This window comes from Trachemys scripta, chromosome 1 (assembly GCF_013100865.1).
Source record: "Trachemys scripta elegans isolate TJP31775 chromosome 1, CAS_Tse_1.0, whole genome shotgun sequence".
Taxonomy (NCBI): domain Eukaryota; kingdom Metazoa; phylum Chordata; order Testudines; family Emydidae; genus Trachemys; species Trachemys scripta.
The window spans coordinates 70,886,744-70,901,681 of record NC_048298.1 but is presented as its reverse complement, the minus strand read 5'-3'; the positions used below and the strand labels follow the sequence as shown (position 1 = coordinate 70,901,681).

General features: G+C 43.5%; 1 protein-coding gene across 1 annotated transcript in view; it reads right to left on the bottom strand.

Annotated features, from left to right (window-relative positions):
* The window catches only part of PTPRQ (protein tyrosine phosphatase receptor type Q), a 205,334-nt gene that overhangs the window by 175,620 nt on the left and 14,776 nt on the right, over positions 1-14,938 (bottom strand). Inside the window, exons 8-12 of the mRNA XM_034764828.1 lie at positions 11,403-11,589; positions 10,981-11,265; positions 9,286-9,570; positions 6,952-7,221; positions 1,667-1,927 (exon numbers count right to left, since the gene is read on the bottom strand). Of these exons, the coding sequence (XP_034620719.1) occupies positions 1,667-1,927; positions 6,952-7,221; positions 9,286-9,570; positions 10,981-11,265; positions 11,403-11,589 (1,288 nt within the window). The remainder of the gene's footprint in view (positions 1-1,666; positions 1,928-6,951; positions 7,222-9,285; positions 9,571-10,980; positions 11,266-11,402; positions 11,590-14,938) is intronic.

Sequence of the window (14,938 nt, the reverse complement as noted above, 5' to 3'; positions counted from 1 at the left end):
GGTGGGGCTATGTGGCCCTCATCTCAGACTATGTGAAGGGTTCACCGCATATTTCCATATATCGTTACCTTAATACAGAGGTTGTTATGTGTGTTGGAGTTCAGCATCACGTATGCAGTACATTGTCCCCAAAATAGTATCCCTTGTTTTTTTATTATATCCCTTCAGTGATTGCGTTTCTAGCCACACTTACTTCTATTTACTACAAAACATGTTTTTCTCAAAAACAGATGGTAAAATACATATTAACTTCCACAGCTCATTTCTGTAATAAATATTTGCAGATCAGATCTCATCCACAATGCCCTAAAGGGTTCTCACTGGTTAATCATGGAGCTAATAAAAAGCATTGGGGGGCAGAGGGGTATTATGGTAACACTAAATGAGTGTAATATTTGTTTAAAACCATTAAGTGTCTGTCTAAGTAGCCAAATTTTTACAAGGGAAGGATGAACAAGGAGCCGAAGTATCTGTAGCTGCACGCAATGGCCAGTTCTCTGCCTTGCAGTAAGGGTGGAAAAGGGTGTAGAAGGCTCCTCAGAATAATAAACTGAAGTAGCCTCTGTGACTTCATAGCCTTGAGAGGTGAGGGTTTTTTCCTTCTGCCTCCAACTATCTGCCCAATACCCAGCCGACTTACTCAGTCTGGACTCTGCCATGAGGATTTGGCCCAAAGTCAATTCATATTTTAAGGCCTGGGTCCTGGGAGGGGATGAGTAGAACTGGTTTAAAAATGGTAAAGATGTTTAATAGAAAATTCAGATATTATTTTCATCCTGTAGGTTTTAAAACGGAACATTTTTCCATTCATTCAAAATTTTCTGCAATGATTTTTATCAAGTTTTCAGTCACAAAAATTTTCTGTTTTGAATATTTTCATATTTTTGTGAGGTTCGCCTGTCTCTCTTTTCCTCTATCCTCTCTTTTTTCCTTCTAACATTTTGCCACTGAAAAATAGTGTATGATGTAGGGAGTTGAAAAATGGAAACAATTAAAAGCAGAAAAATGAAAAACCAAAACATTTTTGGGTTTTGGAGTTTCACTGGGGAAAAAATGGAAAATTTCAAAACAACAAAAAAATTTCACCATAAAAAATATTTTTAGAAAAAGCATATTTGGGGGGGGGGGTGAGTCATTCCAAGAATTCCAACCAGCTTTAGTGGTGAGTGTCTCCTATGAAGTGCTGAGCTTAATTCTCATTGATGTTAGCACCTTGCAGCATTGAAATGTAAACACTATTACACACCCCCTAACATACCTTGAGATGCATCCATAAGCACAGACCTATTGATATCAGGACATAGAAAAAGCTCTGTTGATATTCATCTGATTGACTAAATAGGAATGGTCAAAACATCAATACTTTATTTTTCCCACAAGGCCAACAACAAATTTAATATTGTTTTAATTCTTGAATTACATGCTAATTATTAGTAGAGACTTGGTACAAATAAAGCATCTAAATGAGTACAAAGACTTAAAATATCAGCAATGCTAATGTATAGTTATAGCTTTCTTTATAAAACATCTAGTGGTATGATTTAATTATGAATTTCCGAAATAGATCTCAAGGTCTGACACTGTATCTATACTGAGTAGAGGAGATCTTGGCCTTCAAAAGCGATTTAAAGTTGTAATTTAGGAAATTACTTTTTAATTTACTTACATGTTTTTACACCAGGTACGTGATATACGGAGCTTAACGTGTTTCTACTTACTGTAGAAACATAAAAATCATATTCTGTGCCTGGGATCAAGTTTTCAATTGTTACTTTATTTTCATTCTTTAAAGCCAGCGTAGCATTAGGTCCTCCTTTGCTTGTAACATATATACCATCAAATACTCCAACATCAGGTATTTGAAGAAATAAAACCACAGAATTACTAGAAATGTCATAAGGGACAATAATCTGAACTGGTTTGGGCTCTGGAACAAGAAAAAATAGAGCAAATGTTAGATGAGTTAACAAAAAGCTGAATGAAAATACAGTAACTCCTCGCTTAACGTTGTAGTTATATTCCTGAAAAATGCGACTTTAAGCAAAACAATGTTAAGCGAATGCAATTTCCCCATAAGAATTAATGTAAATGGGAGGGGTTAGATTCCAGGGAAATGTTTTTCACCAGACAAAATAAATATATATATTTATACATACTCGATCATAAGCCAGTTCATTTATAAGTTGACCACTGCAAGATGGATAAGTAAAAATGGAAATTTTTATGACCCATTCATAAGCCTACCCTATAATTCAGGGGTCGGCAAACTTTGGCTCCCAAGCCATCAGGATAAGCCACTGGCGGGCTGAGGCAGTTTGTTTACCTCGAGCATCTGCAGGCATGGAGGTAAACCTAAGTAAACAAAGTGCCCCAGCCCACCAGCAGCTTACCCTGATGGGCCGAGACAGCAACTGGTGTGGAAATTTTGCAGGAGGGTGAGGAGTAGGAGAGAGAAGCTGGGAGTCAGGGGTTGGCCACCCCCCCCCCCCACATGACCCCACCCCTAGCCCAGGACCCCACACTCTCCCCATCCCATCCCTTCCCACCTTAGCTGGGGCGGACCAGGTGAGGATGTCTCTGGCCTGGCTGGAGCTGCTCCGGCAGGCTGGGCAGCGTGGCCGCAGCCTGCTCCGGCGGGCCGGGCCAGGCGGCACGGACGCAGCCTGCTCCGGAGGGCCGGGCCGCCCCGGAGCTGCAGCTGCTTTGGTGGCTAGGGGGAGAGCAGCGTGGCCAGAAGAGGAGAGACTTTGGTCCCACCTCTTCCCTTCTGGCTCTGCTGGCTGTGCTGCCTCTCCTTGCCCCCTCTATTGGGGGGGAGGGGCTGTGTCACACCTCTCCCTCTCTATACCCATTCATAAGCTGACCCCTTTCTCTGATGCTTCCCTTTTTTACTAAAAAAATTCAGCTTATGAACGAGTATATATATATATATACACACACACACACACACACACACACACACACACGGTATAAGTTTTAAACAAACAATTTAATACTGTACATAGCAATGATGATTGTGAAGTTTAGTTGAGGTAGTGAAGTCAGAGGGTTGAAGAGGGTGTGTAAACGTCCGGTGCGGGGGGGTCGGGCCCTCTCAGGGGCCGTCGGGGGCCAGGCCGCCTCACTACACGGCCTGGATCGGTCTCAGGGTTCCGCCCCTCTGGCAGGGACTAGGCCAAAGGTACACGGCCTCTGCAATGAGCTCCTGCTCTCCGTCAGGGTCCGGCAGTAACTCAGGCCCGGGCTCCGGTCCTCACTGCCGGAGCTGGGGATTACAAAGTCAGTCAAGCCCCCGCGCTAGCTCAGGGCGGGGCAATAAACAATAGTTCGGGCGCTCAGCTCCGTGGATCCGGAGCTGAGCCCTGACAAACTCAGGACGTCCCAGGCCCTTATTCAGGGGAGGGCAACCCCCAATAGTCCAGGGCGCTCAGAACCTTCCTTCAGGCTGAGCAGGAAAGTCAGGAGTTCAGGCCCAGCCCTCAATCAGGGCGGGGCAGCACACAATAGTCCAGGGGCTCAGGACCTTCCTTCAGGCTGAGCCCAGGCAGAGTTAGTAGCCCCAGGCCCTCAGTCAGGGCGGGGCAACAAACAATAGTTCAGGGGCTCAGGACCTTCCTTCCGGCTGAGCCCAGACAAAGTTAGTAGGCCCAGGCCCTCAGTCAGGGCGGGGCAACAAACAATAGTTCAGGGGCTCAGGACCTTCCTTCAGGCTGAGCCCAGACAAAGTCAGTAGGCCCAGGCCCTCAGTCAGGGCGGGGCAACAAACAATAGTTCAGGGCCTCAGGACCTTCCTTCAGGCTGAGCCCAGACAAAGTTGGTAGGCCCAGGCCCTCAGTCAGGGCGGGGCAACAAACAATAGTTCAGGGGTTCGGGTTCAGGTCTGGGTATCAGGAGCTGAGCACGGACAAACTCGGGACGCCCCAGGCCCTCAGTCAGGGTGGGGCAACAAGCACTCGTTCAGGGCAGCAAGCAATAGCTCAGTGGCGGTGCCAGAGCGCTGGCTGGAGGGGGAGACTGCCACCCGTTAAGTGGGGTGGCAGGGGGGACACAGGCCCACCCACTCCACTGTGTCCCAGCCCGGGGCCCTAAGAGCGGCAGTCAGTCTGCCGCTGTGTTGGTGGGGTCCTGACCGCAACACACCAACATTGGTTCGCTCTCTGTTGTAGCTAGACTGGGGTCAGCTACCCCCGGGCTGCTTTCCATTTCCCCCTCCATTTGTACCTGCTCCCCGCTGGGCTCGGCAGTGGGGTCCCACACCATGGGTTCCTCAGTTCGCAGAGGGTCGTCTGGGTCGGGTTGCTCCTCTGGTCTCCAGTAAAGGGGGCACTCGGGCCCCTCCTCGGGGTACCGTGCTCGGGGCAAGGGTGGCCAGTCTACGTCGGGGTACCTTGCTTGGGGAAGGCTTGGCCAATCCGCGTCGGGGTACCTGGCTCTGGGGAGGTCCGGTCGGTCGGTGTCCGGGTATCTGGCTCTGGGGCAGCTCGGTCCGTCCGTGTCCGGGTACCTGGCTCTGGGAAGCCTTGGTCTAGCCGGAGCTCGCACCGGCACGTCTGGCCTCTCCGGCTGCTGGGCTCTAACTGAGGGCTGGGGCCTGGCTCTTATACTTCCTGTCCCGCCCCTTGACTTCCGGGGGGCGGGAACAGGTGGCGGTGGCTCCGCCCACTTGGGTGCCAATTCAGGCTCCTCTCCCTCAGGGGCCATCGGGGGCCAGGCCGCCTCACTACAGGGTGGGATATTTCCCAGGGAATGTCTTACTGCTAAATGATGAACTAGTACTGGCTGAGCCCTCAAGGGTTAACACATTGTTGTTAATGTAGCCTCACACTCTAAAAGGCAGCACAAATGAGGGAGGGGAAACAGCACGGCAGACAGAGAAAGAGACACACACCCTGTGTGAGAGAGAGAGAGAAAGAGCGAGAGAGATGTGCATTGCCCCTTTAAGTACTCTGACCCCACGCTAAGTACATTGCCTTTTTAAGTAGATCAGCAAGTTGAGACGGCAGCTGCTGCCAGCAAGCTCCCTCCATCCTGAGCCCTGTCATGTCCCTTCCTCCCCCACCCCCCGGCTCTATGGAGATGGAGTAAATGGGGGGCAGGAGCAGGGGGGAGGGGGACACCTTGACATTAGCCCCCCTACTCCCCTCCTCCCTGCACAGCAAGCAGGAGGCTCCTGGGAGGAGCTCCAAGGCAGAGGGCAGGAGCAGCACATGGCAGTGGGGGGGAGGGACAGCTGAACTGCCAACAATGGAAAGCCTGCTGGGCAGCTGCCGCACAGGGAACTTAGGGGAGCGGGGAGCTGGTAGGGGGGCTGCTCGTCCACCCTGGTTCCAAGCCCCCACCAGCTAGCTCCAACGGGCTGCTCTTTCCGCAAGCAGTGGACAGAGCAGGCGGCTGCCAAAAACGTTATAAGGGAGCACAGCGCAACTTTAAATGAGCATGTTTTCTAATTGATCAGCAACATAACGAAACAACATTAACCGAGACAACTTTAAGTGAGGAGTTACTGTACTACGATAAATCTGAAGCAGGTTTTCTGAGAAATATGTTCATATGGCATAAAGTGATAGCTACCATAATAAGATACAGTATCACTGAGAAATAAATAAACAACGAGCTCTCATATAGCATTTTTCATCACTAAATCTCAAAGCACTTTATAAAGGAGGTCAATCTCACAACAGTTTAGTCTACAGAAGATGTCATATTAATTTCCTTTTCATTCATAATTCCAGTAAGCAGTGAAGAACCAGTATTTGAAACAAATTTAGACAAATGAACTTATGGACTGTAAAATAAGTCACAGAAGAAGTGCCAAGTAAGCCTACATTTCACTGGTAAGCGATCTTTACATCTTAGCATTCTTGCTCCACAGCTGGTGCTAGCAGCTGTGAAAAGTACCTTTTGTAATTTCTTGGCCTCTGTAACTGGAATGAGGTATTGGACACCATGCTATGCCCAAAAAATGACAAAAATCTACCAAAAAATACTGTAATCAGTTATATTTAGTGTGATGATGTCATTTTTCAGCTGTCTATATTATACAGCCCTATCCCCCTACACCAGGGGTTCTCAAACTGGGGGTCGGGACCCCCCAGTCGTCCATGAGGGTATTACATGGGGGGTCACGAGCTGTCAACCTCTGCCCCAAACCCCACTTTGTCTCCAGCATTTATAATGGTATTAAATATATAAAGTGTTTTTATTTATGGGGGGGGTCGCACTCAGAGACTTGCTATGTGAAAGGGGTCACCAGTACAAAAGTATGAGAGCCACTGCCCTACACAAACATACACATATTAAGTGTGAACCTTCCACATTCCTTACATACTTGCTAAAAATCTATATTGTACCAGGACCTTCTCTATCTCCCAGGAAACTAAGTATAACAGAGAAGATCCTTAGATAAACAATGTACAGTTTTTACCTCTCATAAATTACGTGCACCATATTTCTACTTATTAGCCTTTAATTCATTTCCCTCATCCATTTACATCTTTGTCAACATACTCTTGCTGTAGCAGCCTACATAACTCCTGGCATTTTACTTGAACTAACAGCCTAACAGACCAATATACAGATTATCTAACCCGAACCATTCCTGTATTTCGTCACCCCATTTCAAATCCACAACACACCCAATCTCTTTTCACGGTGGGAGTAAAATGTCTTAGCTGGTCCCCATCTCTCTCACACAACTGCATTCAGTGCTGCCATTGCACGTCTAAGCATGGTTATGATATAATGCTGTACCATTTGCATTGACTTGTGCTATGTAATTCTGATGCTCTTAATTTAAAGACTGTGCCTCTGACAGTTTACATAAATGCATTAATCTCTCAATTTAGGCCCAGAATTGCCAGGCAAAACTACCCTATCTGCCAAATCATTTATGCTAAACAACAATAATAATAATAAAAAAAATCTGTTAATCTTTATAAAATTTTATCTTACTTAGGGTGCATTGAATGGTTTTCAGTTCACTCATATTTCCATTATTCACAGTTGCCACTGCTATTTCATAAGTCATGCCAGGAACTAGATGATTAATCTTAAATCTATCTGTGGTGTTTACTAAAAACTTTACAGTTTCATCCACATCTGTAGTAGGTTTCACTTGAATGTAGGATCCAAGGCCCTCTTGTGGTACCTTCCAGTGAAGAATTACACTCTCTTCTTGCACATCCTCGGGATGAATAACAACATTGCTAGGTGGACTGACAGCTTAAATAAAGACAAAAAATTACAGTGTATAAATACAGGTTAAAGGTATTGTCCATTTAGTAACCCTTCCTAATGCAATCCTTTGATTTTATGTTTTCTTTTGTGATACTTGGATAAGACACATACATAACCATAGCAAGAGAAACCTCTAAATTTGTAAAGTGCTTTAATCAAAAGAGAGGTTATATTAGATTGTACACTCACCTTCTGTAGTTAATGATTTTTAAATTGCATTCTTTCATATAAACTGCAGTTTCTTGTTGTATCTCTCTGTGGTTTTATATTGTAGGATGGGGTGGGCAGGTGGAAACATTAAGGACAAGGCTTGAGGAAGTGGGAAAGATGGGAAGGGGAAGTTGAGCTATCCAGAATGTGTGAAAGGATGAACAGTACTGTGCTCTTTGTTTCTGTGCTGTTAAGTCTCCATATAAATATAGAAAATGGATGGTTTAATGGTGACTGGTATCTGAAAAGTATTATTTATTACTAAAAAGCAACAAAGGGTCCTGTGGCACCTTTAAGACTAGTATTTTATTAAAATTGCTCCAGTCATCCTTTGTGGCCACCTTTACTCACAATCAGTAGTCCCCTACTCTGCAAGTAGTCCCTTCCATTCCAGTGGAAATAGTTACAGAGTAAAGCACTAAACACTGTGAATGAGGGTATCAAAATCTGACCATTAGTATAATCATTGGTCTATCTTCATGTAGGTCAAATGAGATATTTCTGGGGGGATGGGAATTCCCCCCCAGCTGGGACTCTGTTCTGTTCCCTATACTCTCTCCCCTCTCCTGCTCCTACAGGAACACCGGGTCTCCCTCAACCCAGGAGTCTCCCCTCTCTTACCAACACAGTGCATGAGCCAGCGCTGCCAGGAATTAAGTTCTCAGCAGACTCTCTGGCACTGCACCGAACAGACTCCCAATATGCCAGGTCGCAACCCCATTTGACCTGACCATCCCTCTGTCTTGACAGAGGGGTGACCAAGCCAAATTTGAGTGGCATTGTGACCCTGTGCACCAAGTCACAGCGGCACTCACTGAAATTTGGTTCTCCAGCACCTCCAAGGACTGTCTGGGTCAAATTTCAACTGCATTGCAACCACACAGCCAGAGTAACGTTCTGGACTGCATCAGAAGTAGCTGTCCTGATTTAGTAAGGGATCGCTGCTTAAAAGTGGTTGAGTCATGGCCCCCCTGTTCCACAGCCTATGGAACTTTGAGCAAGTGTCAAGTGCAAATTGCAAAAAATCCTCCTAATTGGTGCACTGCTCAGCTTTGCTTAAACTTCACATTCATCATGTTTTTATGTTCAAAGCTACACTGGAATACATGGAGATTTAGCCATTTTATTATTATTAAATATATGAGCTGTGTAAATAAATATATATAAACCATTATGAAGTTTATTTAGCAAATATTAACACAAGACACTGGGGAAAAAAGAGGATAGATACACTCCCCATCTGGAAAATTAATGAATGATAGAGGCAATTTAGAGAAAGAGAATTTGCCTGGCTTGCCTCCAAACACGTACCAGTAAATCACTACACCTCTACCCCGATATAACGTGACCCGATATAACCCGAATTCAGATATACCGCGGTAAAGCCGCGCTCCAGGGGGGCGGGGCTGCGCAGTCCAGTGGATCAAAGCAAGTTCGATATATAACGAGGCTTCACCTATAACGCGGTAAGATTTTTTGGCTCCCGAGGCAGGGCCGGCTCCAGGGTTTTTGCCACCCCAAGCGGTGGGGAAAAAAAAAAAAGCCGCGATCGGCTGTAGCTCCACCACGCCGCTTTCTTCTTCGGCGGCAGGTCCTTCCCTCCCAGAGGGACCGAGGGACCTGCCGCCGAATTGCCGCCGAAGAGCCCGACGTGCTGCCCCTTCCCCTTGGCCGCCCCGAGCACCTGCTTGCTCAGCTGGTGCCTGGAGCCAGCCCTGTCCCGAGGACAGTGTTATATCGGGGTAAAGGTGTACTTATATAGTACCAATTAACAGTAACTTTGTGCTTTCTATTTTCAATTTAAATGGAAAAGATCTATATATATATATATGTAATTACCTGTTGTAATTAATATAGGCTTCTCACTGCAGCTTAGAGATCCCTTTTCTGCTACACTCTGTAAATATATCTTGTACTGATGATACGGCTTGATGTTTCTAATTACCATTGTAGTGGTGCTTTTCTGAACTGGTAATTTCTCCGATGTGTTCACTTCAGTGTCCAAAATAGTGACAAGATAGTGATGAAAAGATGCATTGGAGGAGTTCTCTGGAGGGTCCCACTGTAAATAGATTTCTGTTGATGATACATGTGTAGCCTCTAAACTGTGAGAATGTAATGGCCCTGATGACAAAATTAAAAAAGGAAAATAAGAAAATAGCTTCTGGCAATTTTTTAGTTATTACTTATTAAAGATATAACCAGATAGGCAGGGGTGGGAAGTGGGTGTAGTCTCTCCACCTCAAACACACAAGTCAGCAGACCTGAGCCAGTACAGAGGAGGGAGTAAAATCCACCAGGTATAGGGCTGGTACACCTTACTTTCCTCTGGAGCAATTTGGTTCCTGCTCTGCTCCTAGGGAAATGCAGCCATGCCCTGCCCCTTACTCATGATGGTTTACCAGATGCTAATCCAGCCCAAAGCGTCTATCCTTGTTTAATCGCTACAGATTTTAACACCACAGAGATAGGAACTTGAAGGATTTCCCCCTGCAATCAGTTTTCAAAGATCAGACCAAAAGTCTTTTGGTTTGGAATAATCCCAGATTATATGCAGTTGATTCCCTATATAACGATATCCTCTCCTTCTAGCAGTTTAATTATCTCAGTTGTTTCATATATCCAATTTTTACACCTAAAATGTTTATATCTTTAAAAAACCATTTGACTTTACATTTTGGAACAAAAAATATAATTTCATACTTTTTTGTCTATACTACTTTCAAAAAGAAGGTACAAAATGATTGGATTCAGACAGAAATTAAGTTGTAAAATATGTTCCTCTACTTGTTGTATCATTCTTTGGCAGACTGAGTGGTTTTGAAGTTTTGTTTGTGTCTCTGAAGTAATTTATTCTTAATTAGATTTCTCTTTAACTCACCTTTGATTCAAAGGAATTAATCACCTTTATCCAGTGTTTGCTAGTGTTCACTGGGTGTGTTCAGTTAGATTTTGGTACGACAGTAGATAATTGGGTTATACATTTATCTCTATTCCATTTAGCTTGCTCCATTGGGTCAAAAATAACTATAGTGTATTTCAAACTGTAAAATTTGTCTTCGCTACATAGATAGAAGTCTTTTCCTTGAGAATTAGAACCTGTGCAATTTTATTAAATCATGGTGGTCAAATGGGTGCTTTTTCACCTTTTACTGACAGACTGGCCCTTACCCTTTTGACTTCAATGGAAGTTCTAGGTGCAGAATGATGATGGGATTGAGGTTTTGAAATATTTTTTAAATCAGAAGTTAAATCTCTGACCTTACAGCTAGTCACATTTTAGCCTGTTTTCTACTTAAGCCCTATGTAAACTCCTCAATCCTTTCACAATCTGTTCCAATAGTGCATTTTAGCTATGGATTAAGATCAAGATTTTGAACACTAAAATCTAGCAGTGTTCATATCCAAGATTTCAGTTCAGCCCATCTCTAATTTTAGCATGTCCATGAACATAAAACATAGTGTCTTAAAAGAAAAAAATATGAAAAAGTGAATGATTGAATGGTTATTATTACTGTATGTTTTGTAACTTACTTGTCTCTACCATCAGAACTGGACTTAAGTTAGTCTGTGCCCCTCTGGGGCTCCTTGCTGATAGTAAAACCTTATAGAGGCGACCAGGAGACAATTGCACAATTGTTGTGTGTGTTGTATTTAGAGGCAAGCGCTCAAAATGTTGTTCTGAATCATCAAAATAGTATTTAATTATAAGTTCAAATCCTGATTTAAGCCAGTCATTCAACTCACTCCAAACAAACACAGCTTCGGTTGTTTTGATGTCTTGCACGTTAAACACAAAGTTTTCTGGTACAGAAGGTACTGAAAAAAAACACCAAAAATTTAGAATAATTGATAAATATAAAGGCTGATTTTTCTAAAATTAACATCATTAATGTAGTTTTATGGGGAAAAAACACCTTCAGATAAATGTAAAAGACTGAAAGAAATATAGTTACATTCATATTCGCAAATATATGGCAAAGATATATAGCAGAAAAATCCTGTGAAGAAATAGTTTGGACCAGTTGGATTTTGCTGAAAAGCACAGCAATCAGTTTCATTCTCTAGTATCAAGGACAAGGACGAGATCTCAGCTTTTCCAAGATAAGAAGATCCATCTGTCCACAAAAAGTGACCTTCTTCCTGCAATAAACAAAAAACACAGGAAATATTTTTTTAAAGTTATGCCGCTGAACTATTACCATTCATCTTTTCTACAATATAGCTGACATATCTTGAACAGTTGGTATTTACATCTTGCACTTATTTGCACAAATTATTTATGTGGGACATTTTGAATTATTAAACTATATAACCGTAACTATGGTGTTGCCACTCCACCATAACTATGATGGAAAACATCTTGCTAGAAATTATATTTTATGATAAAAGCTACATGAGGCTAATGTAGAGGGATCAATAATTTAAAAAAATCCTCTAATAATCCTAGTAATATTTATGAATAAACTTAAAAAGTGTTGTATATCACAGAAAAAAAATTAATGGTGATCATTGGTGATAGTTAGTTTTGTTGAAAAAGTTATATCTCATTTCTGGAAATGATACTGGGTAGTCAATCATTTGAACAAATTCAGGAAAAAAAAATTTATCCTGCAAGCTTGCCTACTGTAAACAAGACTTTGAGGACATTTAAAGCAAATGAAATTGTTTTTCTGGGGCCAGTAATGTTCTCAGTTCATATCACAACATGATACTGTTGCTTTCATTGCAATGCTCAATGTTTCCATTTGGCTGTGGTTTAAAGCAGGGGTTGGCAACCTCTGGCACACGGCTCGCCAGGGTAAGCACCCTGGCGGGTCGGGCCAGTTTGTTTACCTGCCGCATCCACAGGTTCGGCCGATCGCAGCTCCCACTGGCCGCGGTTTGCTGCTCCAGGCCAATGGAGACTGCGGGAAGCAGCGCGGGCTGAGGGATGTGCTGGCCGCGACTACCCACTGCCCCCATTGGCCTGGAGCAGCGAACCGCGGCCAGTGGGAGCCATGATCGCCCTAACCTGTGGCAGGTAATAAAAAATATGGTGGGTTTTTTTAATCTTTTTATTTTAGGGGGACTAACTCATGATTTTTGAACATTTGAGGTTGACAATACTATAAATACAGTTTTTCTAAATTTCTCAGAGTTCATATGACAAACTAATTGCACTAGTAACACACAAAAATCTGCATACTGCATACTGTTTGTACAGTGTAAAGACACAAAGTATCTGGGAAGAAAGATCAGTAAGGTGCTTGAAAATCAAACAGGTTCATTATTATCTCTTACCATTCTGAAAAGAAATTACTCATCTAGTTCATTAAACTGACCAGACTCCCACAAATGGAGAAATGCTTGGAAAGATAATATAAACAGCTGGTTAACTGTCAAATTCCAAACTGATAATTAACTCTTTCCTTGTGTAAACAGAGTTGATGAAGTAAAATTCAAATACTTCTTCACAATATGTAGTAGATATGGAAATAACATTTACGGTATTTGTCTTGTGGAATACCTTTGTCTTTTATGGCATTTTTAAAATGACATTCTGCCTATAGTACCAAGATAACTTCAATTAACTTCAGCATTCTAAGAAAAATTTTACTTCTTTGTACAGTTATATATGTAAAACAGAAAATAACATTACATGAAGAACACTTCATTAATGTACATTAAAGTTTCATATTCAAATATAAAGACACTAGACAGTGACGTTAGTTTCACATAGTAACATTAACTCATCCACACTGCTCATTATTATTATCATTTACAGAATGACAATGTGCACGGTGCTGCACAGACAAAAGACAACACACCTCCCCAAGAAATTTATGATTTTTACTGCATTTTATTTACATATATATTTGGTCACCTAATGTGAATGATACTGACCCGCACAGTAAAGCACTTGAGATCTACTGATGAAAGCACTATATAAGAGCTAGGTATTAATTATTATTATTATGAGTAATAGTAATTGAAAATTGTATACACAGGAGAATTAATGTTACTATGAGAACCTTACCTTTCCTTACTTTTTTGTGTTTAAATATGTAACATCAACATTGCACTAATGTTTTTTTTGCTTTTGGGCCCAAATCCCCTCACCCAGCACAGGTTTTTATTGTTCTCAATTTGCATGTTATCTTGCTCTGACATTGTTTGTGCACATCTACTACATTATTTAACAATGTTCGCCAAAAAGAAATTCTGTGTCTATGAAATGGTGTCCAGTTAAAAATAAAAACTACTTAGGTGCTATTTTATTATTAGATTTTTATAGATAATGTTTTAAAACAATAAATAAATAATACAAAGTATTTTGACTCTAAATAAAAACAGATCCAAGACTCTTTCCAATTAAGTCCAAAACCAGTTTTCTTATTCTCAAAGAAATACAACATGCCTCAAACAAGAAGAAAACAAATCAAAAATCCCAGAACTCCTCCAAATCATTTTATTTGTACACAAAGCAAGCTTCGGCCCAGCCTACACACACTGGCTCCCAAACCTCTGGCAAAATGGCTTCTACAAAAGCTATGTTCTTTGGCTTCCTGCAGAAAATCACTTCCAACCTGGCACCACAGTAACCTTCCTCAAGGGGGGGTTCCACACTTCAGAAGGCGGAAGTGAGTAATTTAATATTATCCAGTCACCCTAACAAGGCCTGCTATAAAGGGGCAAGTTCAGAGAAGGAAAGGATGGCAGAAAGGCCTGTGACAACAAAGGGGTGACTTCCCTGCACCAGGCTGCCTACACAAACACAGCCAAGACACTGAAGCAGTCTGCTAAGTGAGGGCCCAAGAACTGCCCTGACGGAGGGCAAGCTAAGGAGGGCCAGTCAGGAACAACAAAGACCTCTCAAAAGCCCACACCAGGAGCTCGTGGCAGGGAGACAGGGAAATAATTTTACAGTGTCCAGCTCCTACCTCCTCCCTCTCTTGGTCTATCCACATACCCACATTGCAGAGCCCCAGCCTTGCTTGAGACCTTGCAGGGTGTTACCTATCAGCTCTGTGTTCTTGGGGAACCAGGGCACAGTCCCCAGCCTGATTGACTCACGAAAGACCCGCCCCCCGCCAGCCTCTGCTTGAACCAAAGCCGATCAGAAGAAAGACTTACAAAAAACAATGAAAAGGCAGGGAGAGACACACCTAAACCCCTCTGGACAAGGGTGACAGGATTAAGGAAACTCCCCTAGCCTCATTTGCATCGGAGATGGGACAGGAAGGCATCCCTATTAGCATAGGGTTACCATACGTCCGGATTTTCCCGGACATGTCCGGCTTTTGGGGGCTCAAATCCCCGTCCGGGGGGAAATCCCCAAAAGCCGGGCATGTCCGGGAAAATCGGGAGGGAGGGAGGGCTCGGCCGGGGCCTCTTTGGCCGGGGGCATGGTGCTGGGCCGGGCCGGGGTCACGGGGCCGGGGGCATGGTGCTGGGCCGGGAGCCGGGCTGGGCGCCCGGCCCCGCGCCCAGCCTGGCCCGGCACCGCGCG